This window comes from Eutrigla gurnardus (genome assembly GCF_963514095.1).
Source record: "Eutrigla gurnardus genome assembly, chromosome: 23".
Lineage (NCBI taxonomy): Eukaryota > Metazoa > Chordata > Actinopteri > Perciformes > Triglidae > Eutrigla > Eutrigla gurnardus.
The window spans coordinates 3,661,079-3,687,725 of record NC_139934.1 but is presented as its reverse complement, the minus strand read 5'-3'; the positions used below and the strand labels follow the sequence as shown (position 1 = coordinate 3,687,725).

The following is a 26,647-nucleotide window of genomic DNA, read 5'->3' as shown; positions in this document are numbered from 1 at the left end:
AAACCTCTCATCAGGTTCAGGTTCCTCGCGTCTACATGAAGAAGGTCTGACCCCAGAGAGTCCAGGTCCCTGGTCTCACCGTAGGTCTCGATGTGGCTGCAGCAGCGCTCCAGGACCCGGGGCACCTGTCTGTAGATGGGGTTGAGGCTGAGCTTGGTCTGGGTCCGGCCCTCTGACCCGCCGCCACCCGCCGACTTCTTCAGCTCCAGCTCGGCCGGGTGAGAGAGCTGCAGCGCCTCCAGCAGGCGGGACTGACTGTCCACGAGGTCGGAGATGGAGTCCACGGAGAGTCCACCCTGAAGGATTCAATCCACACCATATTTAGATATTTCTTTACGGTTTAAGAAAGTAAAATGTAAAAATAAAAAGTTCCACAAGGTTTGTTTTGTGTATGTCCTCAGACAGCTGTCTCACCCTCCGCTGCCCTCGCCCCGTGTTGTCCAGAAACGTGGGCGACATCGGCTTGTTCTGGGTCTCATAGATCGGCGCCGGAGCCACGGAGTTGGCGGACGGCGAGCCGGGCCCTCCTCCTGTTATGGAGGCGGAGCAGACGAGCGGCTTGCTCCCGTTGAAGAGCTGCCTCTTCTCGGCCCTGAAGCGCAGGATGCTGGCCTCCAGGTCCAGGCAGTCCCGCCGGCTCTCCTTCAGGGCGTCCTGCCGCAGCTTGTAGGCCCGGTCGTTGGCGATGACCTGGGAGAGGGGGATGCCGAACGCCTTGGGGGCCGATTCTGAGGAGGGGAAAGACGAAACCACTTCAATCAGACTTCTTTTTACAGGCAGAGAAGGCGCCCCCTGATGGCCAGCGGAGAGAACGCCAGTTTAAGGCACTTCAGAGTTGGCTTCACTTCTCAGAACCTGAAGGTCTTGGATGATGGAAACAACATGATAAATCAAAAGAAGACAAAACAAGGATGTATTTTGTGTTTATATAACGTTTCGGGGGACAAACTTCAAAATTAAGTGCATGAGGGCAACGAAGGAGTTAGCAGGGCTTTTCTTCTGTTGCTAAATTCCGTACTCGTGACTCTCTGGACTGTCGGATTAAACCAAATTGATTCTGGACTTTCATGCCAGATTTTTGCAAACTTTTTGCCTGATATGGTGGAGACTCTAAATCCCCCCAAAGACTGATTCATCTACTTATTTGGTATCTGCCTGCAAATCTTTTTTTCTTGCAGAATCATGAGGCTGTAATGGAAGGAAAGTTAATGGAAGAAACCAATGGAAAAGATTATATTATATATTCATGATATTAAATTTTAAATATCGCTTCATGACTCATTCCTCACGTGAAATCAGTGTTTGTGTGGACGTTTAAGAGCCAAGCAAAGCTTTCATCATCCTTAATTGTCTTGAAATGTGGTCAATCCAAAATAAAAACAAATACAATTTTAATGTTTTAAATCAGAGGTTGAAGCAGAACTGGAGTCGTGAGCGAGCCTCGTTTTATTTATAGAACACATTCCTCTCAGCTGATCGCATCTCAACTCCAAACAGGAACATTAGATCCACTTTCATCTTTTGTTCGCGGAGCAAAGTGGAACTACAAAAAGAACGATCTGGAACAATAACTTGGATTGTATATATAATGTACTCAGTCAGCAAACTAAGAGATTAGAGTTCAGGTCGACGGGCGGTGTAAGAATAGACGGAGTGGATGGAGAGATAATCCCGTTAGAGCGGCCACCGCCACAAACCAGACGACACACTCAGACTGATACTGGCTTACTGCGCGGCAACGCAACATGAGCGAGGATGCCGTCGACGCGGGAGTTTCGGGGTCAGCAGCTCAAAACGACAAATCCGTCGCTCCGCTAACGTCACCACAACGGTTCGAGCACACGCTTTGATCTGGCACAAAATCCGGTTAAAAAAAGGAGGTGAACTAAGGGCATTAAGAACAACAACAAAAACAGTGAGTGACAAAGCAGCTTTTCAAAATAAGAGTTGATTCGATACAGCAGAATGACATCAATCCAACTATGTGTGAAGGCATTTCAAGGTTTTTTTTGGAAGAGAAAACACTGTATCTTCTGCAAAAGTTCGCACACGGCTGCCGATTCATGTCTCCAAAGTTTGTGAAATGAAAAAAAAAATTAACTCCTTTAGGGAAAATAAAAATAAAGATGAAAATGGTGAGAAAAAATTTTGTTGAAATTCTGAAATTCAAGGATTAAGTTGTGGTGTTTTTAAACATACTGGTATTACTTCTAAAAAAAATCTTCCAAAATTCAAAAATGATCTCCATATTTGAACACAATATTTATCAATAACCATTACAAAAATAATAAATATAATAGTGTATAAAATGGGCCATTCTGCATTTTCCTTCTGGCAGGCTATTTGAAGTATATTCTGGTGACAATACTTAGGACTTTCACTGTAGTATTACTACTTTCACTACTTCCTCCACCACTCGTATAACATCAGTTACCACCTCAGATTTCATATATTTAAAGCACTTCAACAGGACGGACTTGTCTTTAAAACCCATTGACAGATTTTCACACCTTCCTGTGAAACCTGCTACACGTCAAACAAACACCACGCCCCCCCCGCCTCCAAAAAACGGGCTTAACCCATCGAATGAGACATCCTCCGTTAATGTGTCTTATATACACACTGCACATGGCCCCGTTTAACCAGTAAGCTTGTGTTTATTCGTCGCCGTCCTGACGTCTGTTGGCAGACCACGCCACGCCGCCGCCTGGCACCCAACGGGATGACTGCGACGGCGGGGCTCGGGCTGGAGGTGTTTAAGTAAACAGTTGAGGAATTAATGGCGTGCTAATGGCACACTGGAAGTCTTGGATGACATGTAGACGACTAAACCGTCCCAGAATCAGGTCTGCAGGTCTCTGGGGTTTTAAAAATCAAGGAGGTTCAACTCCTAGTTAGATTTCGATTTTATAACTCATCAGAAAATGTTTCCTTTCCTTTCGGACGGCAGCTTTTGGAATCCGTATTGTAAGTGTTTGGACTCATTACCTCTGTATTTCTAAAATCCTGACCCTAGTCGGTAGAGCTCAACTCATATCGGATTTTTGGAGGCGATTCCAATATTATGGAGTAAAAAGAATCCAACATGGATATGTCAGCCGATATTCATATTTTTATTAGGTACACCTGTTCAACTGCTCGTTAACGCAAATATTTAATTAGCCAATCATGTGGCAGCAGCTCAATGGCATGTAGACGTATTTACATAACACATACGTACATAAATATTATAAGACTGAAAACATACTTTTATCTGAAAGCATATCCTGATTTTATCTGAGTTAGCTGCTTATTTTATTGTTTTTAATTTTGTATTATTTTAATCTTGCTCTATGTATTATATCATCCACCATGGTATTTTATATTCTCTCTGCTGGCCAAAATGATGCAATGACATGATTTTAACCAGCAGTTAACATTCTTCAAAAATTCATGTTTTACATTAGTGCATATCAATATATCTGCGGCTAATATCGGCCAATGAAAACAGCTAAAAGATGAATCTGCCGGGCTCTACTAGCAGACATGACGTCAGCTGTAGTTTCACTGATAAGACCCTGCTGGCCTTTGATTTATCAGCCAAACAAACAGTAAAACTCAGACAGGAAAACAGCTGTGAGTGTCCGACTGCTGAAAGGCTCATTGTTCAGGAATCTCTCTGCTTTCTTCTGCAGGACTCCTGGTCCCCGTCTGTTCCTGAAGACTGGAGGAGATATATTTAGAGGCTGTTCAGTACTCGCTACTATTTCTACATCCCCACGCCGGCAGCTGGATGAGAAGATTGGTCCTCTGAGGAACTGAGCTAAGTGAATTTAAAAAAAACCTTGTGTTTATTTAACACAGGATGTCCTCTGTGTAAACCCCATGTAACAACAGAGGAGCAAACTATAGGAAACTATGTAGTTTTTAACCCCGAAGAGAACCAGGACGGTGGGCAACGCGGGAAAGAGAAAACATGCTATCACTCACGCTAATTATACATGATAATAGGCCAGATTTAGAAGTCTCTTTTTTATCAAACAGCTGCTACTCTCCAGGCAACAACTTACAGTTCTGAAAAGTGAAGCCAACGCTGGAGTGCCTTAAAACTGCTGGCCACCAGGGGGCGACTCCTCTCTGGTTGTATAGAAGTCTATGAGAAAATGGTCCTACTTCTCTCTGCTGGCCACCAGGGGGCGACTCCTCTCTGGTTGTATAGAAGTCTATGAGAAAATGGTCCTACTTCTCTCTGCTGGCCACCAGGGGGTGACTCCTCTCTAGTTGTATAGAAGTCTATGAGAAAATGGTCCTACTTCTCTCTTGATGTATTATCTCAGTAAACATTGTAAACATGAGTTTATGGTCTCAATCTCTAGTTTCAAGTCTTCTTCAATCCAGCATGATGTTCATTTAGTACATTATGGTCCATTTAGAGTCCACCAGACCAGAAAGCAGGGGATGCTTTAGGGGGCGGGGCTTACCTGCTGATTGATAGGTCGCTTCCACGCTACTAATGCTTGTTAGCTGCTAAGATGACTTTAACACTCCGAAATATGAAGCTAACTTTTGTTAACAGCTTCACACTAGAATCCAGATGGATCCAGATCCAGTAAGGGGGGCAGCTCATGTTCATCAGATCCAGCCGTCGCTCCTCCGCAATCCAAATATGGTCACTTCCTTTCACTGGTTGCAAATATTCAATATAATGGGACTAAAACAAAAACAAAAAAACATTTGCAAAACTCAACATCAGTGTCTCTTTCCAGAAATCATGACCCAGTTCCTCAAGTTGAGTATCTCATCCGACTCAATATTTTTTTCTCACAGTAATTCCACAGTCACCACCTAATAACGGCGTTCCTGGTAATCTGCTACCCGCTGACCCCTGAAGGCCACACAGTCATGACTTCAGTAGTACGGGGGAGCAGAGCCAGCAGGAGCGCCGCCAGGTCCCGATGTTCTGTGTTTTGATTAGCAGCGTTAGCTTCGGCTAAGTCCCTCTGTGTAAGAGGCTGGGGGCAGGATTTAAAGGCCCGCGCAGACAGCGGGGGAATGTGTGTGTGTGTGTGTGTGTGTGCGTGTGTTTTGGCTTGTATCTGGCTCTGCTGTGATAATCACCTGAGAATAGAGAACATCTCTTTATGAGAGGTTGGAGTCACATTGGCAGATGAGGCTTAGTGAGGGAGGAGGGGGGGTAGAGAGAGAGTCCAGCTGTATAACTTATATCAAAATGTTAGAAAGTAAAACTCAGAGTTGTTATTTAAATGTTATTGGAGGAGAACACTTTTAGTTTTGGATGCAGAAATACAGTTTTAAAAAAACAGACGTGGCCCGTCAGCAATATTAGCTGAAATAAGGTAATTCAATATTAATGTAGAAAACTCCTCAAATATGTTAACAATTCAGTTCTGTTCCAAAACCAATTAGAATTTGATCAGATAACCACATACCATACTACCCCGAGGCCTTCAGGGACCCTTGTAGGATTTTGGCCCACGAGATGATTGTTTCCTTTACTCGGTTAAAAAAACAAAACAAACTAGAGTAGAAGCAGGAATGTCAAGAGAGATTATAAAGTATCAACAGGTTAAATGTTGAGAAAACAGCAAGAGTAAACTAGATTTTTTTTAAAGTGTTGCCAACTCTTGCAAAAAGCACTTTTCTCCAAAAGTCTCCAAATCAATCAAGAAAGTCACCAACAAGTTGGCAACAATGACAGTCTGTCCCCCATCAGGCCCGTTCAGACCCCCCATAAGCCACGCCCCCAAAATGACCATAATGAACCACAGAGTGTGGACGTTGTCATGGTGACGTTACCCGTTGGTTTGTGGACAACGGTTTTGAAGCATTTTGTCCGTCACCATCTTGAATCTTTTGCTACCAGTGAAGGAAGTGACCATATTTGGACTGTGGAGGAGCGACGGGTGGATCTGATGAACACAGGCGGTTATATGACTCTAAATTATTATTATTATGGTCATAATTTAGTAAATGAACATCGGGCCGTACTGAAGAAGACATTGGAATGATGAATTAAGTAAGAAGTAGCGTCATTTCCTTTCCCCTGCAACCAGAAGAGGCGCCCCCTGATGGCCAGCAGAGGGAATGCAAGTCGAGTAGGTTGTCCAAATTAAATCACCCACCAAAGCTTTAACATCATTCTGTTTTTAAATGAACACATTATTAAGTATTTAAATACATTTAAAAGCTGTACAATTTCCTGTGGCATTAAAAACGTTTTCTGATTCTGATCAAACTGCTTTGAGTTTGTTGTTCAAATCTGAGTTAGTAAAAAATGAGGAACAGCAGATCCAACGTCATGAATAAGGAATGATGCTGCTTTGCTTCCAGTAATGTTGGTCCGCGGGCAGCTTGTTGCGACAGTTGCAGGCTGACGCCGTGTGAGTGTGTTCATCGTTAATCAGTTCACGTCGTAACGACGCAGGAGAGACACGGAGCTCCGCCAGGCTGATGCTCGGAGCCACTTGTGCTTTATAAACATCACCTCAAGTATGCAGGGAAGACCATGAGTGGTCAAAGCACTCCGACGCCGTTTCATTGGGATGTTGGATGATAACATTTACTGGAGAAAAACCCAGATCGTCAAGGGAGACGGAGCGCGGTGGCCCGGAGACGGTTTAACCACACATGACCGCGTTTGTCTGGTAAACTCACCCCGCTCTTTCTTCTCCTTTGAGAACGAGTCAAACTTCCTGCGTAGAGATTTCCTCCTCTTGTGTATTTCTATGAGAGAAAAAAGACAAAAAGCCACAAAGAATGAAACTGTTAATGAAGCTTATTTGCTTGTTAAAATGAAAACAAAAACTCATCTGTTCATGAAACATTGCTTCGATTAACTTCTTTCTCTCAAACACTAACACGCCGCATTACGACCTTCCTTTCATCTCCTTCCACCTCTTCCTCGGCCGTGAAAATAGAGCCGACCGTCTCCACAGACCTGGTTGTTTGTTTGGATATCCTCCTTTTCTCACGACTTAGCGACACGAAAGACAAAAGGCAAATAATGTGTGCATGCGTTATTCTTGTTAAATGTATATTCAAGGGCTTGATATTAAAGGGAAAAATCATGCTTTTAAACACTTTTTGGGTAAACTCCATCTGCGACGGAAGACCATGAGATGTGGCTGAAAGCTCTGGTAAAAAGCTGCTTAGTAAACCGTCTGTCACTTTCCTCTTTTTTTTTTGAGGCGGCAGACTTCTGTTTAGAAGAGGAAGAGTGACTTTTTACTTTCAGGCGATGATGAACCGATGACTCATCGCTTCACGTAACTACGTTTTACGTATTTACTAAGAACCGCAGTCTCATCGGCAAGTGGACCAAAACTTCTCCCCGTTCAAGTCACGCATTTTGCAAACATTAATTGCTGACATTTCATGCATTTCTTTCCCAAAACATCGGTCATTAGTTGCAGCAACGGTGGAGTTTGACAGCAGCAGCAACAGCAGCCTCAGCAACAGCAGCAGCAATAGCAGCCTCAGCAACAGCAGCAGCAACAGCAGCCTCAGCAACAGCAGCAGCGTTCCTCTGTGTGGTTTTATGGTGTTTTTTCTTTCAGCTTTACAACGTCTACATCCTCCTGCTCCGACTGGTTTCGTGTGGGAGACGCCGTTGTTTGGGTTAGTGGAGCCGGTGTTTAGGAACCACTAATTCAGCCGCCGCCGCCGCTCTTTGCCCTATTAGGGAACAATCGGAGTTCCCTGTGTGGCGAATAATGCAGCGGGGAATATTCAGGACTCTGAAAGATGAACATTCGCTACTTATTTCCATCGTGAAGATACAGAGAATAAAAACAAGAGCACATTTTTAAAAAAGTGAAAAGGAAAGAAAGTATTTGTGCACGTCAGGGTTAAAGGGCAAATTCCCAGGACTGCAGGAAATTGAAGTTTATTTCCAAAGCGCATGGCCCCTCCCCCACACCCACACCCACACACACCCACACACACACACACACACACACACACACACACACACACACACACACACACACACACACACACACACACACACACACCACCTCCAGTTAAAGCTAATCCCCTTGTGTGTGCACATGTATGATTGCACAATGCAGAGAGCGAGAGAGAGAGAGAGAGAGAGAGAGAGACCATGACAAAGAGGTTTCCAAGTATAACAGACTTTTTCCCACAGTTTTGCATCCTTCCAATCAATGACGACAAACACAGATGTGAAGTTTACAAGTTTGTCTAAATGAAAAAGTTATAAAACAAAGAGGAAACATTTGAAATGAAATAACACGTTTTATGTTTTCCTCTTTGCTGATGATGTTATACTATGTTTAGCGGAATCTGCATGTTTGGCCTCATAATTCATATATTGTTTTAGATTGTCCTTATTTCTCTATTAGATAGTGTTTTAAACATTAGTAGAAGTACTAATACCATACTGTTGGGTAAAAAGTATTATCAGGAAGATAAATTTAAAGTATTAAAAGTACTCAATGCAGAAAAATGACTGTTATACTATTATATATTAAACCATTGTGGATTCATCTGCTGAATGTTTTCTTGATTAATTCATTGACATTTCAGTTTGTAAAAATTGAAGAAGAAGAAGAAGAAGAAGAAGAAGAAGAAGAAGAAGAAGAAGAAGAAGAAGAAGAAGAAGAAGAAGAAGAAGAAAGTGAACTAACAGGAGGCGAAGCTGCGAGCGTGTCGGACTGCAGAGATTTCACCTCGGGGGGGGAACCACGATGAATATTCCCACACTTCTATCACAGAGGGCTTTGTCTGTTCCTGCCGTCATGTTCTCTCATGCTGGTCTGAGTTCTGCTGTTTCACAGCCAAAGTCATTCTTTAGCATATCGATGCATGGAGCCACAGAAAAGAGAAGTGGCCTGTTATTCTAGAACTCGGTGGTGTATAAATGAGATGAAACAAGCTTTTATGGGGGAAAGAAGAACAAAGACAGAACCAATACAGATAAATGTAAAATAAGAATCTAGTATTTATAATATGATGCCATCTATTATAACAGTATACCATAATAATGTAAATATACTTAATGTAAAGAGTCATTTATACACAGCAGCCAACTTTAGCTTTACATGCTCATCTGTAAATGTTCTTAGCTATATATTTATATGTTAAATACATACTGAATAAATATTAATGCATATATAAATATGCAAAAGGTCCGGTTTGGGTCAGCAGACTGCTTCTACTTAAGGCTGGCACAGGCTCGCCCTAAACCAGCCCTTAGTTATCCTGCTATAGAATGTATATTTTTTATTCTCTAAACAAATAAATAGACATTTCTATCATTTATTTGCTGCTTGTGTCTACCTACGGTATGTTTTTACAGTAGATACAATAAAGGAGATGAATGTGCCGACGATCACATAAAACAATGTATTAATGTTTTATGAACATAAATAGCTGCGTTTGTTCTAGTATGATTCAAACAGGTGTTTGCTGGTATGCGTTAACATCCAGTGGAAACAGGAACAAGGTGTGTGTCCCGGTGTTTAACGAGATCCACATCCTGCTTACTCGGCCCGTTTGGGTTGAAGGCATCACGTGATGCTGATGTTTACTAATTGTTTACCAACAAGTGTATTTAGTTTTTTCCAAATAGGCAACACGTGGCGTCGTCGGAGAATTTCCGTGCACATTGACAGAAAGTTGTGTTTTCCCATAAATCCCAGCGTGTCATTGAACCTCTGAACTGATGGGAAAAGAGTGGGAATGAAAAAAGAACAAGAAGAAAACAGGAAAACTTCCAGAAAGTGAGGCGGGATGAGCGGAGCCTCACAGGATGTAAGACAGAAGACTTTCCATCACTGAATTATCTTACATGTATTCCCTGGAACTGCTTAAGGTTATTTATGCCTCGACTAAGTGAGTAATAAGCGTTCGTTCACACACATCAACGTCCGTGACTCCCAACACGCTGAGTCATGTTAAAAGGCCGGCCTTAAATTAAACATGCCAGTATTGTTTGGAACAAACCCGGGAACCTAATTCCCAGTGGAGGGAAATAAAGATACTGAAGGAGCAAAAGTGAATTAGGAATAAATAAAAATCACAGGACGTAAGCAAAAAAGTGACAAAACTCATATTCGCATCAAGTCAGTTTGTTTTGGAGCGTCTGCTCTGTGACCTCCGACCCCGATTAACAGGAGATTAAAAACCAAGAGTCTGCAAGGGGTTTGAAGATTTACGATTTGTTAGATTTATTGGCTGGATTTTAGAGTTCAGATCGGTTAAATCATTTGCAAGTATCTCAAAGCAGGCAGCTCCAGTGGTACGAGGGAGTTATTGAAGTTTAATGACGTAGCTGATAAATAGACAACAGTCCCACATAAAGGACCTTGTGGTTTATGGTTGGTTCTGATGCCTCGTTATGACGTAGATAACGAATACAAATGTCAGCCAGAAGGTTAAGTTATCCGTGAAGCTCGTCAAATGACTCCCAGCTGGAAGCCGACACCACGATAAGGGGAAGGGGGGCAAGGGAGAACCAGGACCACATTTTTTTAAAGGGGAATCTGGTGCTTGAAAACACTACCACTTTTGTCCAGAGGGGGCGCCATAATCAACCAGAATTCATTGGATGCGTTCTGTGTGGATGCCTGTAAAACCAACTCTTATTTCCGTGGATCATCAATTCAAATTAATTTCGTAAGAAAGAAAAAATTGCCTCATTCGTTCATGTAATTTTTACATTTTTTTGGGTGAAAGTTGCCAGACGGCAGCAACCACCAGCCACAAATTACTTCCATTTTATTCCCAGATATGGAGAAACTTTCCTCACACTTCTGTGGTAAAAGTAAAAAAAACAGAATGCTTACGTTAAACATATTTATGTCAAGGAGTTAACGTTAGCTTGGTATCGTTTTAGCTTTTTTACCGGATGTGCCCGGATTATTCTATTCTATTTTTCAGTCAACTATTTTTGACAAATAGTTGCAATTATATATCGCAAACTCATTTTTGGACTTTTGTTTTCATGTGACAACATATAAACTGTAAATCCGTTATTTTCCACTTTAGGTTTGAAGGAAACGTCTGTAAACTTAACGGAAAACGTAATTTTCTGTTTTCTGATTCCCTTCATTTCTTACAGTGTAGACGCTTCCCCTCTGCTCTCTTTATGCTAAGCTAACTCCCGGCTCTAGCTTAACGTTCGGCAAACAGGAAAGACAAAGCAAACGAGCCCTTGAAGGGTCCAGGGGGGACTCCCTTGGGTCCAGTACCTCTGGGGATGCTGATCTTGAAGTCCAGGTCCCTCTCCTCCAGGTGGTACAAGGCCACTTCCTGTAGCCTCGCCCGCTCCAGCTCCGACAGGCTCTGGATGGAGACCGGCTGCAACCGCACGCTCTGACCCAACATGGTGGCCCACACGTGGTCGCCCTAGAGAGAGAGGGTGGGGAGAGAGAGCATTATCATCAACAACGTCACCACAAACCAAAGACACGACGTGGAAATGTCTCGTGGTTGTAATCAGAGAATATTATCAACCGACCATCAAGTCGTCTGTGATACGTCAGATGTCTGTGTGATGAAAGCTAATTTAAGTCTTCTTCTTCCATTCTAGAAGTCAAAGGTCAGGATGTTAAACTTGATGGGCTTCTTTTTTTTTTTTTAAATGCGCCTCAATGCAGCTGCAGTACTAAAATCACCAGAATAGTCCTTTAATGCCGTTGTAAGGTGACGCTTCATTACTAAAAATATAACGTTCTTTATATTAATTCTTCTACTCTAGACTTGTAAGTTACTTAGTTATTTTTAGTAATTAAATCATCTATCAATTAAAAAAAACACGTATGTACTTAAAATGTAAAATGTAAAAATATGTAAATTAGGAATAAAAAAAGCAGATTTTCTTTAAATCTTGCAGAGAAACGTTCTAATTGTCGTTCTAACACTTTAATGAGTCCACCGTCGCTCATTATGTTCTCTGTAGGTCTGTAACGAATACATAGATTCATCTGCGTAGCTGCTATAAAATGTTTCTCTCAACACGTTTCCATCGGTTGCCATGACGCCCGGTGACAAGCTTCTCGGCAACACAAAATCCCTGTTGTAAGTCCAGAACATCACTAACTAGTCCCGAGAGACGCTCTGGTTTTGTGGTCTGAAGCAGATGTTTTCTTTCCCGATCTTCTATTTAGGAAATACTTTTGTGTTTGAGTGGCTGCGTTTATGTCAACAGTGGAGAAGCTCTGATTGGCCGACGGCCAACAATGTTTGGGTCCGGACTATTTCAAATAAATACATTTCAAACATGTTTTTCTTGTCTTTTCTTCTCAGGACACGTATTTCTACAATCCTTCAGACGCAAATCTGTGTTTAATTAACGTGTTTGTGTGTCGAGAGCTTTAACTGTGGAATGTAGCACAAAAGCAGGTAAATCAATCAGCTCGAGAATTCCAGCACTCCTCACTCCCTCACTCCCTCCCTCCCTACCTTCTCTCTTTATCCCCTATCTTCCTCCCCCTTCCCTCCTTCCTTACTTCCCTTCATTCTCTTGTGTCCTTCCTTTCCTCCATCCTTGTTTCCTTCCTTCCTTCCTTCTTTTTCCTCCCCTTCCTTCCTTCCTTCCCTCCACTATCTCGTACAACGTCTCACTCTCGGTCACAGAGGTGAATAATTGCGTCCTCGTTCCTCCTGATGTAAATAACTTCAAATTTAAATTGAAAACAATAGAATGATTGAGATGGAAGTTTAAAAGAAGTAATTCAAGTCAAGGAAACCGTTTGAAATGTCTCCTTTAACGTACGATCCCACAAACACAACGGTGCTGGGAATCACGTTAGCTTCATGCGTGTCACAAACATGGTTCACATCAGCCTCACAGGGTCCTGGATGGGTCTCACCACCACAGGACTTTCACCCAGGAGACCGCCGTTTGGGTCCCGTGTGAAAGTAGTTGTGTTGCATTTTTGTTTTTTTAAAACTCAACCGAACCAAAAAGTGTTTTTTTTTAGATTTATTTCCCCCCCATTCCGTTACAATTCATTAACGGTGGGTTTCAAACTACGACTATAATCTGAGAGATTAAAATTCCCATGAAACTTAACTGAGAATGCAACTTAGTTGTTGTTGCAACATTTGTCAGCACAACTTCTATCAATATTGTATCTTGACACGGCAATAAAAAGCTAAATTATTATATTCTGCAACCAAACCAACATAATATTTTAGATATAAAGTTAATTGTAACTTAGATTTTTTTAAATTCTTTGTTCAAACATCAAAGTTTTCTTCAGGAAATATTCAAGGACAATTCCCTTCAAGGCTTGTGATGAAAGTTTCCCATATCTGATGAATGGTTCCTGAACGCATCCCCCCTTTGATCATTTTGCAACGTTCAACCGTAAAATGAAAACGCTGAGTCACTCCGACACGCTGGATTAGCTGGGCTCATGTGTGGATAATGGGAAGGCTCCTTTGTTTCCTTCATTTTTGTGGAAGAAATAATTCAATATGAAATCAAAACGCTGCAATTTAATACAAAAGCGACTCTAAAGCGTTTAACCACAGTTCATCGTGGTTTCACTGCAGCATAAACACGAGGGGGTTATTAATATCCAGGAAAGCCGCACATAAAAATGACAAATCAATGTTTGACGTAACAATAACTAACATGACTGTCAGACATCCACCAAGCAGATTCCAATGATTCCAGCAAAAGAAACCTGAAACTCTGTTTTGGGATTTTCTGTGTGATTGTGGTCCAAACCAGGAACCAGCAAGAGAAACAATTCAAACCGCAGGACAGACGGACCTGACAGGAAGGCAGGCAGACAATGAGACCAAACAAGAGAACCAAAGACAAGCTGGTTCTACTTTGAGAGAAGAAAAAAACAATTAATGTGACGGTAAATCTGCATCGTCATTGTAAACGTCCGACTCCGTTTTGAGCTGAGAAGTGCTAAGTGTTAAAGTCATCCTAGTAGCTAACTAGCATAGGTAGTGACCTGCCAATCAGCAGGTAAGCCCCGCCCCCTAAAGCATCCCCTGCTTTCTGGTCTGGTGGACTCTAAATGGACCATAATGTACTAAATGAACATCATGCTGGATTGAAGAAGAATTGAAACTAGAGATTGAGACCATAAACTCATGTTTACAATGTTTACTGAGATAATACATCAAGAGAGAAGTAGGACCATTTTCTCATAGACTTCTATACAACCAGAGAGGAGTCGCCCCTGGTGGCCAGCAGAGAGAAGTAGGACCATTTTCCTCATAGACTTCTATACAACCAGAGAGTCGCCGCCCCCTGGTGGCCAGCAGAGAGAAGTAGGACCATTTTCTCATAGACTTCTATACAACCAGAGAGTCGCCGCCCCCTGGTGGCCAGCAGAGAGAAGTAGGACCATTTTCTCATAGACTTCTATACAACCAGAGAGGAGTCGCCCCCTGGTGGCCAGCAGGGAGAAAGCAGCTTTAAGGCACTCCAGAGCCGCCTGGTTGTGATTACATAATGAGTTTGTTTTTTCTACCTCTCTGCTGATGAAGTGATCAAGTAGAAGAAATGTGCTCTGATAGCTAACAGATGCTTCTCCCCTTTTTTTTTTTACCTTTCGCCCTCTTCTCTCGGCCCACACCAGATCTCATTCACTTTTTCATCGTTTTTAAGGCCTCACCGTTCTTCTCTCCCATGGGTGCTCCTGTTTGTGTGTCCGAGTGCTTCTCATCATTAACCCTTGACCTTTCATACAGCAGAACAGAGACTCGGTGGGTTTGCACATGAGGTTCTGTTTCAGCTGCAATTGGTAACTTTGAAATCGGTGGAATCTTGAAAAATGTCATTTGGAGCGCCAACAGAGGAGGAACAGGAAGACGATTATTTTCACAGATTATTTCTCACCACAAGTGTCAAGATAACTGAGTGAGCAAAAACTTTTATTAAAAGTCAAACCGGGGCTTTAAGGTTCCGAGAAAGACTTCATGTGCTCTAATGAAATCATAAAAGTGTCGTATTGCATTTCTATTCATGCGTATTTAACTAATTCATATAAATAAACGTAATGATTGAGTGGTCTTATCCTGACAACTAAAGAAAACATGCATTTCATCCTCAAAATAATCAAAAATAAATATATGAAGATTAAAATCCTGGTGAGTTGTTCATGCATCAGTTGACATTTTAAAGTGATTTCTAGAAGGTGTTGCTTTCATCACCGTCTCTACGTCTTCCTCGTCTCTTTACTCTTTTATACTCTGGTTCACTAAAGTAACGACGCAGCACGTTTTCCATCCGTGTCCTCGAGGCTTCGCCGCTTCATTCGTCACCGACAATACGTTTATGTCCGATTTTAAATAAAATCACGAGAGCAGAAAATGTGACCCGCTTCTCCTTTATTCCTCCCATCACTACCCTGAAGGCCTCCTGTCACGTATAAATAAGCATATAGAGTACGAAATAATAGTATGTACAGCTTTTACACAATATCATGGGAAGAAAAGGATTCATTTAAAAGGCAGCGACCTCCGGTTCTGAGAAGTGAAGCCGACGCTGAAGTGCCTTAAGCTTGCATTTCCTATGATTGTATAGAAGTCTATGAGGAAATGACCCTACATCTCTCTTGATTTATCATCAAACAGACCAGAAAGCAGGGGATGCTTTAGGGGGCGGGGCTTACCTGCTGATTGGTTGCTATCACGCTACCAATGCTAGTTAGCTACTAAGATGACTTTAACACTTAGCTGTAAAGTTGACCTTGAATTATAGAAGCTAACTTTGCTAACAACTTCACACCAGAATCCAGATGCAGTAAGTCCAAATATGGTCACTTCCTTTCACTGGTTGCACAAAAAAAAAAAAACCCAAGTTGGCGAAGTCGAGGCTTCAAAACCCATAGTCTGTACACCGCCAGGTGACGTCACCATGACGACGACCACGTCTTATACACAGTCTGTGATCACACCTGAGTCTGCTTCAGTTTGCAGAAGCTGCCGACTCGGCAGACACACACACACACACACACACACACACACACACACACACACACACACACACACACACACACACACACACACACACACACACACACACACACACACACACACACACACACACACACACACACACACACACACACACACGTAACTGGCCGCACTAATAGGCCCCTTGGCCGTAATAGAAGACTTAAAGAAATAGGTCTTGCGTCGACACAGCAGCTCTATTGTGTCAGACTAAACTGACTTGTTACCACACACAAACACACACACACACACACACAAACACACACACACACACACACACACACACACACACACACACACACACACACACACACACACACACACACACACACACACACACTTCATCACAGACTCTCTGCTGTCTGGAATTCAGCGTCTGGTCAGTCGAGGAATACTAATAGAGGTGGATTAGTGGGACGATGCCAAAAACGGTGTTTATGTCCATGCAGGTGAAGTGTGTGTGTGTGTGTGTGTGTATGTGTGTGTGTGTGTGTGTGTGTGTGTGTGTGATGCATTTCAATGTGAAAGAAGAAAATGTCGATTTGAAGATCAATAAACTGCTTGTTTTCCTAAAACGTGCCACAGATATTCGTGCACCTTTAATGTTTAAAAAACTCTTGTTTTTTAGATCCAAGATTCCTTCTCGAGTCCTTTTTCTTTTGTAATTAAAAGCGTGACCTCATTTGGATGAATTTATGAAGTAACTGTTTACTATAAAGACTGAGATTACAAAGTTGTGCACCTGCCCAACTTCAGCCATCCGCTGCAGCAAAGAAACTTGATGAAATACTGCACATATTCGGACAGAAACAAGTCGTACAGCTTCAAATACTTGAATTCTTGGGATTCTTTCAAGAACGTTGCAGGTTTAAACTCAAAAAGGCTTTAAATTCAGATTATAAAGCGCTGCATATCACGCGAATCCTTCACCCCAAGGTTTACATTTAAAAGTATTAAAACCACACACTTTCCTCCTCACATAAACATTACCACACACACACTCTCTCTCTAACACACACACACACACACACACACTCTTCCTCTCTCTCACACACACACACACACACACACACACACACACACACACACACACACACACACACACACATACACACACACACACACACACACACACACACACACACACACACTTCCTCTCTCACACACACTGTACCTGTTTTGGGGAGTAACTTTCCTCTCCGTTAAAATCCCCCCTTTCCGTTTATCCAGACTTTGCTCGAACACTCGAATGCATCTCTGATCTCTGATCTGAATGAGTCCTGCAGCTCCGAGTTAGAGAGAGGAGGGAGGGCCGAGAAGTGAGTTAGATTAAGAGGAGGAGGAGGAGGAGGGGGAGGAGGAGGAGGAGCGCCGCATACTGAGTTGACTTCTAGAAGCTGAGAACATAAACACAAGAGAGAGGGAGAAAGGAGGGAGGGGAAGGAAAGGAAAGGTGGAGGAAGAAGGGAAAGCAAGGAGGTAAGGCCATGAGGAAACAAGGAGGTGAGAAAGGAGAGGAAGGAACGTGAGGGGGAGGAAGTAAGGAGGTAAGTATGCCAGGTAAAAAAACAAAGGAAGGAAAGAGTAGGAAGAGGAGAAGGAGCCATGGGACAGAAAAGAGGAGGCACAGGAGGAAAGTTAATACTGGATTTGAATGTGAGGAAATGAGAAGGAGAGAGGGAACAAGGAAGCAAGGAAAGGGTGTACTAAAGGAAATAAAGAAAATCAGTTTGGGAAGCAGAGAGGGACAGAAAGGAGGAGAGATTTAAATGATGAGAGGGAAGGAGAGACAATACAGGAAGGTCAGATAGGAAGCAAGGGAAGAAGGAAGTATAGATGAGGAGGAGGAGGAGGAGGAGGAGGGGAATACAGAAATAAGGAGCGAGGAAAGGAGGTAGTGTAGGAATTAAGGAGGTCAAAGCAACAATATGAGGGAATGAGAGGGAAATTAAGACAGAAGGAGGAAGGAAGAAAGTAGAGAAGGAAGGAAGGAAACCAGATTTAAGAGGAAAAAGAAGGAGAAAGGAAGAAGGAAGGAAGGAGAAAGAGAAGAGAATAAGAGGAGGGAGGGGAGGGGGGAAGGAAGGAGTAAAAGGTATCAGATGGTAGAAAACAAGAGGAGACAGGAGGGAAGCACATAAAGAGTTTGGGAGGGAGAGAAAGAGGGAGTAAAGGAAGGAGAGGAGGGAGGGAGGGAGGATTAAAACAACGGGATAACAGCTCTATAAAAAGGACCGAAGGAGAGCAGCAGACGAGAGGAGGAACCACAAGGCCGTGAGCAAAACTGTCTTTAATTGGAGGAGACGAAAGAAGGAGCAGCTACGACTCCTCAGCTGAATTAATGCTAGAAGGAGCACAACTTCTAAGAAAATATCCCTTTAAAGTGCTTCTGAAAAGTGAAGCCAATGCTGAAGTGCCTTTAAACTTGCCTGCTCACGTGCAGAAGTGTGTTATTTCAGCCACGATGGAGGGAACAATGTGGGTGTTGGCGTGGAGGTAAGCCCCGCCCCCTCTCCGGTGCCTCTGGCGTGATTTAACACAAACAATCTCATGACTTAAACCATCATGTGGTCAAACTCATGACAGGAACACGAGGTGAAAATGTGCTTCGGTGTAAACACATTGTTTTGAGTTAATTAATGCTCCTTTTAGCTCCGATTTTGTTCTCCACCACAAAAAAAAGATCTCCCTAACTGCGTAGCGCTCTGCTGTGTTGTCTGGCTATAAACTTTAACTGCAGGACTTTTTAAACGCTCGTCACAGCGGGGGAACGAGGCTGACTGTGGAACAATGGTGAAGTCGAGGGCCGTAAAAAACAAAACAAAAACAATGAGCTGAAAAAGCGGGAAAAGATCGGAGTCAGCTGACAGCTCTCTGCAGGAAATCCTCCCATTGCACAGTCATCAGATTTATCGTTAATATAATAAAAAAATAAAGAAATACTGCTGCTTTAACTTAGGAGCCTTTCATCAGTAATGACTTAGCATTTTTAGCATTTTTGTAGGATTAATATAATATAATCTATTGGAAAGACTCAGCTGAGAGTGAGACTTTTTGTTGGCGTGTAAATCAATAAAATCCCCCAGGAAAAGTCCAGCATGCAATTCTGTGTGTGTGTGTGTGTGTGTGTGTGTGTGTGTGTGTGTGTGTGTGTGTGTGTGTGTGTGTGTGTGTGTGTGTGTTTTGAAACAAGCCTGGAAAATGTCCGTCAGCACTCCAGCTGTGGAGCCAGAAAAAAACAACGTGACCTTTGCGACCCCGGCAGAGTTCAGATTTGCGACCCTGATTATCTTCAGAGGGGGAGACGGCAACGAGGAGAGATAAACAAGTTGCCGTGTGGGGGAGGAAGTACACACAAAAACACACAACACGACCACAACAAGACTAAACAAAAACAATATTTATATCAATGTCAATAACATTATTGATCCCGAGGGGAATTGTCAAGTTGCCCAGCAGATAAATAGTCATTTAAATGAGCTCCGCCAAGTTGCAGCAACAAATTGACGTTATAATATAAACTCTGACCATTTGGCATAATGAGTATTTGTATTTGTACACGGTTTTATTAAAAAAGTAAAAAAAACTTGAACTGTGCTTATAACAGTAGAAAGTCATGACCTTTGACCCCGTGGCCCGCCCTTTCTCAATTGATCTCATGGATATTACACACCGGTGTGTGTGTTTGTTTCCCGGCTTCTCCTCCATCATCTTTGATCCTCCTCCCTTCCTGTAACACCGCCATACACGTCCAGGTCAGAGGTCACGGGTGGCGCTGCATGACAGCGTTTCTCGTGTCCTTAAACTCTGAGTGCTGACTCCGACCGTCGGCTTCAAAAACAGGATGGATGATGAACACACACACACACACACACACACACACACACACACACACTCACACACACACACACACTCACACTCACACACACACACACACACACACACACACACACACACACACACACACACACACACACACACACACACACTCCAGGATATCCATGTCAAAACAGCACCTCATTGACTTCACCGCCACCTACAGGCTGAACCGTGTACTACAGCATAAAATAGATGAATACTGTATTGATCCCAGGGGACACGACGTGCATTTCCAACATGTTCAGGATTAAAAGATCAACAGATTTGAGGGAACGCTATCTGCCAATATTATATTTATTAACAATACATATTCTATTTGTATTTTTTGTTGAAGAAAACTACAAGCACTTCTTCATTATTTCCACTGGGTCACTTTGTTTTCCTTCTAATAATAGAAATGTTTGACTTTAGTGTATTAAAGGGAAGTAGGCTCCACTCTAAAAACAGAGTTTGAGGAAAATATTATAAACCAAGACCATGACTTAAGAGCAGAGGTGGCACGAATACTTTGTTACTGTACTTGAGTACAGGTATCTGTACTTTTACTTGAGAATGTATTTTTCTGACAACTTGTTTACTTTTACTCACTTTAAAACAAATATCTACGTTCTACTCATCACATTACTTTAGTTTTAATGCATTTGAGGGGAATTATGGATTATATTTGTTCTTATTAATATACTTTGAGTACTTTGTTTTACTTTTACTTGAGTAAAGAAGTTGACTCAGTATTTCTACTTGAGAGTAGAACGTCTGTTTAAAACAGATATTTAAGCTCTCACCTCCGGACTCGAATTGCAAACCAAACCATTACTGTTGCACAAGCACACACACACACACACACACACACACACACACACACACACACACACACACACACACACACACACACACACACACACACACACACACACACACACACACACACACACAGACACACACACACACACACCTGGGGCGTTCTTGGCTCTAAAGTGACCCGGATCACTTTTTCCCACGCCGCTTCGTGACCAAGCTTCAAGCCGAGCTTCGCCATCAGGCGTGTAACGGAAACGCTCGCTGTGCTTACCCTCTTGTTACCGTGGCAACGCACGTCACGCCGAGCGACAGTTTATTTTGCTGATAAACGCTCTAATATTTTACGGCTTACGTCTCAAAGTGCACAATCAATAATCTGATTTCCTGTAATTCATCCAACAGATGTCAGAGATTCCTTCTTTATGAGGCGACGAGATAAGGTCGGCTCCTGGGAGACATTAATCAGGGAAAAACAACAGACAGGTGAGAGGAAAACCAAAACTAAAACTATAAGGTAGCAAATGATAAGAATATCACATGTGGCCGATACTAGAAAGCTGTACTACTTTAACTTAACTGTGATTTCTCTGGTTTCTCTCTCTGAAATCTCACCATGTCACATTTGACTATCTGCCTTCCCATCATCCCTCAGTGTCTCTCTCTCTCTCTCTCTCTCTCCCTCTCTCCCTCTCTCCCAATTTGTTTCCCCCACGAGGATTTAGGGGAAAAGAGGAAATGCCAACGCCGATAGAGGAAACGAGACTCCAGCGAGGATATCGATAACAAGCCTTTCTTTCTCTCTGTCTCTCTCTTCTTCTCTAAACAGGAAGTTCACTTCCACACCCATCATCATCATCATCATCACTGCCACTGCTTTGCTGCAGCTATTTAATGACAACATTACATAACATTACACACAGTTATACTATGAACATGTCATGGTTGCAGTACTGAATATTTACTAAATACTAAACTTCAAAAAGGCAATTTTACTTTCTATGAGCAATCGCAGTAATGAGGTTAAGACCAAAAAGACACTAGGGGGCGCTAGAAGGAAGGTCCGAGGATCACCACGGCAACAAGGAATGTCTGCTCGTTATTTCATTTGCGATCCATCGAGCAGTCGTTGCAATGAGCCAACATTGCCATTCCTAAAAAGCTCAGATGGTTCTTTAAAAACAAAAAAAAAACAGGATCTCGTCCTCCCTTCCGATACTCACTTCCTGTTTCTTTGATCACTCGCTTTCATCGACATGTTTCCTAACGCGGGACGTTGGCATGATCACAGGACGAGGATGTGTGAAAAAAACTGCCAACCGGGGAGCTTTGAAGACTCTAAATGGACCTGTCAATCAGCAGCTAAGCCCCGCCCCCTAAAGCATCCCCTGCTTTCTGGTCTGGTGGACTCTAAATGGACCATAATGTACTAAATGAACATCATGCTGGATTGAAGAAAACTTGAAACTAGAGATTGAGACCATAAACTCATGTTTACAATGTTTACTGAGATAATACATCAAGAGAAAAGTAGGACCATTTTCTCATAGACTTCTATACAACCAGAGAGGAGTCGCCCCCTGGTGGCCAGCAGAGAGAAGTAGGACCATTTTCTCATAGACTTCTATACAACCAGAGAGGAGTCGCCCCCTGGTGGCCAGCAGAGAGAAGTAGGACCATTTTCTCATAGACTTCTATACAACCAGAGAGGAGTCGCCCCCTGGTGGCCAGCAGAGAGAAGTAGGACCATTTTCTATTAGACTTCTATACAACCAGAGAGGAGTCGCCCCCTGGTGGCCAGCAGAGAGAAGTAGGACCATTTTCTCATAGACTTCTATACAACCAGAGAGGAGTCGCCCCCTGGTGGCCAGCAGAGAGAAGTAGGACCATTTTCTCATAGACTTCTATACAACCAGAGAGGAGTCGCCCCCTGGTGGCCAGGAGAGAGAAGTAGGACCATTTTCTCATAGACTTCTATACAATCAGAGAGGAGTCGCCCCCTGGTGGCCAGCAGAGAGGATGACAGTTTAGGGCACTTTAGCCTCGGCTTCACTTTTGAGAACCGGAGATTTCTGCCTCGTCACACAGTTTCTCAGTAATTAACACATGTATTTTACATATTAATATTAGATAGTAGGGAGGTGCTGAAAATTAATGCTGAATATTCACGCAGAAAAAACAGCAACAACACCCCAGATTGTTGCTCAAAGGCATCTCGGCGTTACAGCCTGGCCAAAGCGACACGTCTGAACTATCGTCAGGATCTCTGTGAGTGTCGTGCGAGCCGAGGTCCAGAACGATCCGCCAGCCTCCAGACGTCGGTAAATCAAGCTGGCAGGACCCGACACCCGCAGAAGATCCATCACGAGGTCCTAAAGGCACATCTGCGTGCTCGCCGGCGTCCTGGAAGACGGATCCACGTCAACACATCTCTTCACCTCGTTTTTCCACATGATGGAGACGCCAACAGGCTTCACGACTGGATTTCTGACTCATCACACAATAATAACAACGAAGGAGCGAGAAAGAAAAAGAGGAAATAAAACGATGGAAAGAGTCGTCCACGTTTCCACTGAGTTTAACATGACTCAGCACTCGGAGGGTTAAGAAGTGGGAATCCTGAGCTGCTTCCTGTCGTAACTCATCAGGAAGGTCTTCCCGGGACACGAGCATCAATAAAACCACGCACACGTCTTCACACTGCTGTAGGCAGAGCATCAGGGGGGAATTAGTTCATTCGCATTTCGAGAATAACGTTGAAATGTTGAGAATAAAGTCGACATTTCAAGAACATTTGAGAATAAATCAAACAAACACTTCAACTTTTTTCTCAAAATGCAAAAGAATAAAATATAATCTCCTCTCATTTTGTCCTCATGCCTGGCTCTTTTTGCAGAGTTGTACCATCATAGTGTTAAAATACTCAGTGAGTACTAGAGCTATTAAAGGTAGATTTCACATATATTCTTATAGGGATATGATGATTCAAATAAAGTTTTCAAGCGACACAATAATGCAATTATGTTTTTTGAAGGACTCCGTATTTTCAAGACCACGACTGCAAAGAGAAAACAAAAACCAAAAGAGAAAACTCAAACTCCACAGATGTGTTCGAGGACATTTGGCCATCGCATACTTCATCGATCACAGCTCATAAAATCGCAGCAGAAACATCTTTTAACTCTCAGAGCATCCAGACTAAAACTGCAGGAGAAAACAATTCAACTAATTATTGTCGTTATTTTTTATGTATATAATTTGAGCAAGAAACAGACCAAAGCCAAACCGAATTAAGTTAGAAGTAATTCACCACCCAGAGTTCATTAATTCAGTAATTCAGCTTGAACCTGCAGCTGGAAACACCCACTGTTTATGTAACGGGGCTGATGGGAGATTATGAGACACCCTGAAGGCACTGGCACCCACCACCAACACACACACTAACATACACACACACTAACACACACACACAAGATGCACAGAAGCCTTGAAGGAAGGCATCGGCCGAGTGGAGAGAACAGAAGTGTCAAAGTAAAAGCACTTTTTTTTAATAGATTTTTTATAGATTATGGAAAAAATCTGGTGGAGATTAATACGACGAGGCAGCTGGAAATCAAAACCACACGTCTGAGTCCGAGTCGCTGAAGTTTATTCTGGACCATGTTTTCAAAACGTCAGAAACACTCGCTAATTATTTGTGTTGATGTATTTACAGTTAAAAAATACTCCATCCTGATGTATTTACAGTTAAAAATACTCCATCCTGATACATTTACAGTTAAACAATACATCCTGATACATTTTGATTTACCGAAAATCCTTCCAAATGCATTTCCAATATTAAAAAACTCCTCCTGAGAATAGTTTTTAACTGTAAATACACCTGGATGGAGTATTTATAACTTTAAATGTATCAGGATGGAGTATTTATAACTTTAAATGTATCAGGGTGGAGTATTTATAACAATAAATGTATCGGGGTGGAGTATTTATAACAATAAATGTATCAGGGTGGAGTATTTATAACACTAAATGTATCGGGGTGGAGTATTTATAACAATAAATGTATCAGGGTGGAGTATTTATAACTGTAAATGTATCAGGGTGGAGTATTTATAACTGTAAATGTATCAGGGTGGAGTATTTATAACTTCAAATGTATCAGGGTGGAGTACTTTTAACCATAAATGCATCAGGGTGGAGTATTTATAACAATAAATGTATCGGGGTGGAGTATTTATAACAATAAATGTATCAGGGTGGAGTATTTATAACTTTAAATGCATCAGGGTGGAGTATTTATAACAATAAATGTATCAGGGTGGAGTATTTATAACAATAAATGTATCAGGGTGGAGTATTTATAACAATAAATGTATCAGGGTGGAGTATTTATAACTTTAAATGCATCAGGGTGGAGTATTTATAACTTTAAATGTATCAGGGTGGAGTATTTATAACTTTAAATGTATCAGGGTGGAGTATTTATAACTTTAAATGTATCAGGGTGGAGTATTTATAACTTTAAATGCATCAGGGTGGAGTATTTATAACTTTAAATATATCAGGGTGGAGTATTTATAACTTCAAATGTATCAGGGTGGAGTTTTTCTAAATTTAAATGTATCAGGGTGGAGTATTTTTAAACATAAATGCATCAGGGTGGAGTACTTTTAACCAGATATGCATCCACACTGAGGTATTCTGAGGAACTAATATCCGGAAGCAGATTTGAACTCTTACCGGTAACCAGCGTCCTGCTGTCCTCCCGTCAGACACCGCGGCAGGCTTCTGCAGCATTTCTACGTCATAACAGTCAACAAGGGGCCACGTGGGGAGAGTTTAACGTCATATTCCTCCCCTCTTATCGTCTCTGGTGTGTTTATGAACAGGAAGTCGTCACTTGTTCGCGTTTTGTGACGTAAACTCTTGAGGATATCCACCTCGGTCCTGTCGGCGCTGCGAAATGTTTGCACCGCAGGTTGAATTCCGTAAACTGTAATGTGATTGGCTCCCGCGCGGACGTGGGCGGGAGTTCACGGCAATAGGCGCGCTCGATTAGCTGAAGTGACGCAAGGAAGGCGTGGCCTCGGGCCTTTAAACCTGATTGGATAATTGAGAGGGGAAGGGCGGGATTTAAATAGAAGGTAAGGGCCATTTAGTAGATGTTCCAGAGCTTTCAATCAGATAACACGTATTTATTATTATTGTTAAATACAAACAAATACAGTTAAAACGTCTAATTATATATATAATATATTTATAGATTTATGAACGTTGCTCTGATTAAAATCAGACATTTGAAGGCGTCTAAGCTCGAGGAAACTGTGGTGGGCATTTCCTCACTATTTATAGACCTGTCATAGATTAAATGATTAATCCAACGGCCAACAAAATAATCTGCCAATTTACTTCTTTTCTTTTTTATTTAAGTCTGCCGAAAAATTAATTTGGCTTCGATGCACATGGTAGGATTAATTAAGTCTTAATGAGCGAGTCTTCACTAGAAACAATTTAAGTCAAGTTAAATCTTCCAAGTCCAGTCCAAGTCAAAGATCAAGTCTTAGTTTTAAATAATTACATATATATATACAGTGGAAACCCCTGGTTCTGTGCAGTCTCTCTACTGTCCACCAGGGGGCGACTCCTTTGGATGCAATGAGAAGTTTGATTGTAAACATGAGTTTATGGTCTCAATCTCTAGTTTCAAGTCTTCTTCAATCCAGCATGATGTTCATTTAGTACATTATGGTCCATTTAGAGTCCACCAGACCAGAAAGCAGGCGATGCTTTAGGGGGCTTACCTGCTGATTGACAGGTTGCTACCACACTACCAATGCAGTTGGAGACGTTTCAAGTCCTTTTTTTGTGACTTGGGTGAAACTCAAATGCAAGTTTTTAGCTCTTTTACCTGCTTTTTCAGAGTAATTTTACACTGACGTTCAACACAAAGTCTCAACAATAGAAAACAAGCTTTACTGCAGAGAGAGAGAGAGAGAGAGAGAGAGAGAGAGAGAGAGAG

At 42.2% G+C, this 26,647-nt stretch overlaps 1 protein-coding gene across 3 annotated transcripts in view; it reads right to left on the bottom strand.

Moving 5' to 3' along the window:
* arhgap36 (Rho GTPase activating protein 36) overlaps positions 1-26,647 on the bottom strand; it is a 34,940-nt gene that overhangs the window by 5,910 nt on the left and 2,383 nt on the right. For 2 of the 3 annotated variants that reach the window (XM_084002490.1, XM_084002489.1), the window contains exons 2-5: positions 11,214-11,370; positions 6,655-6,723; positions 415-728; positions 80-296 (exon numbers count right to left, since the gene is read on the bottom strand). In XM_084002490.1, the coding sequence (XP_083858616.1) occupies positions 80-296; positions 415-728; positions 6,655-6,723; positions 11,214-11,370 (757 nt within the window). Of the gene's footprint in view, positions 1-79; positions 297-414; positions 729-6,654; positions 6,724-11,213; positions 11,371-17,125; positions 17,259-26,647 lie in introns of those variants that run through there. The other variant, XM_084002491.1, reaches the window with a different exon arrangement.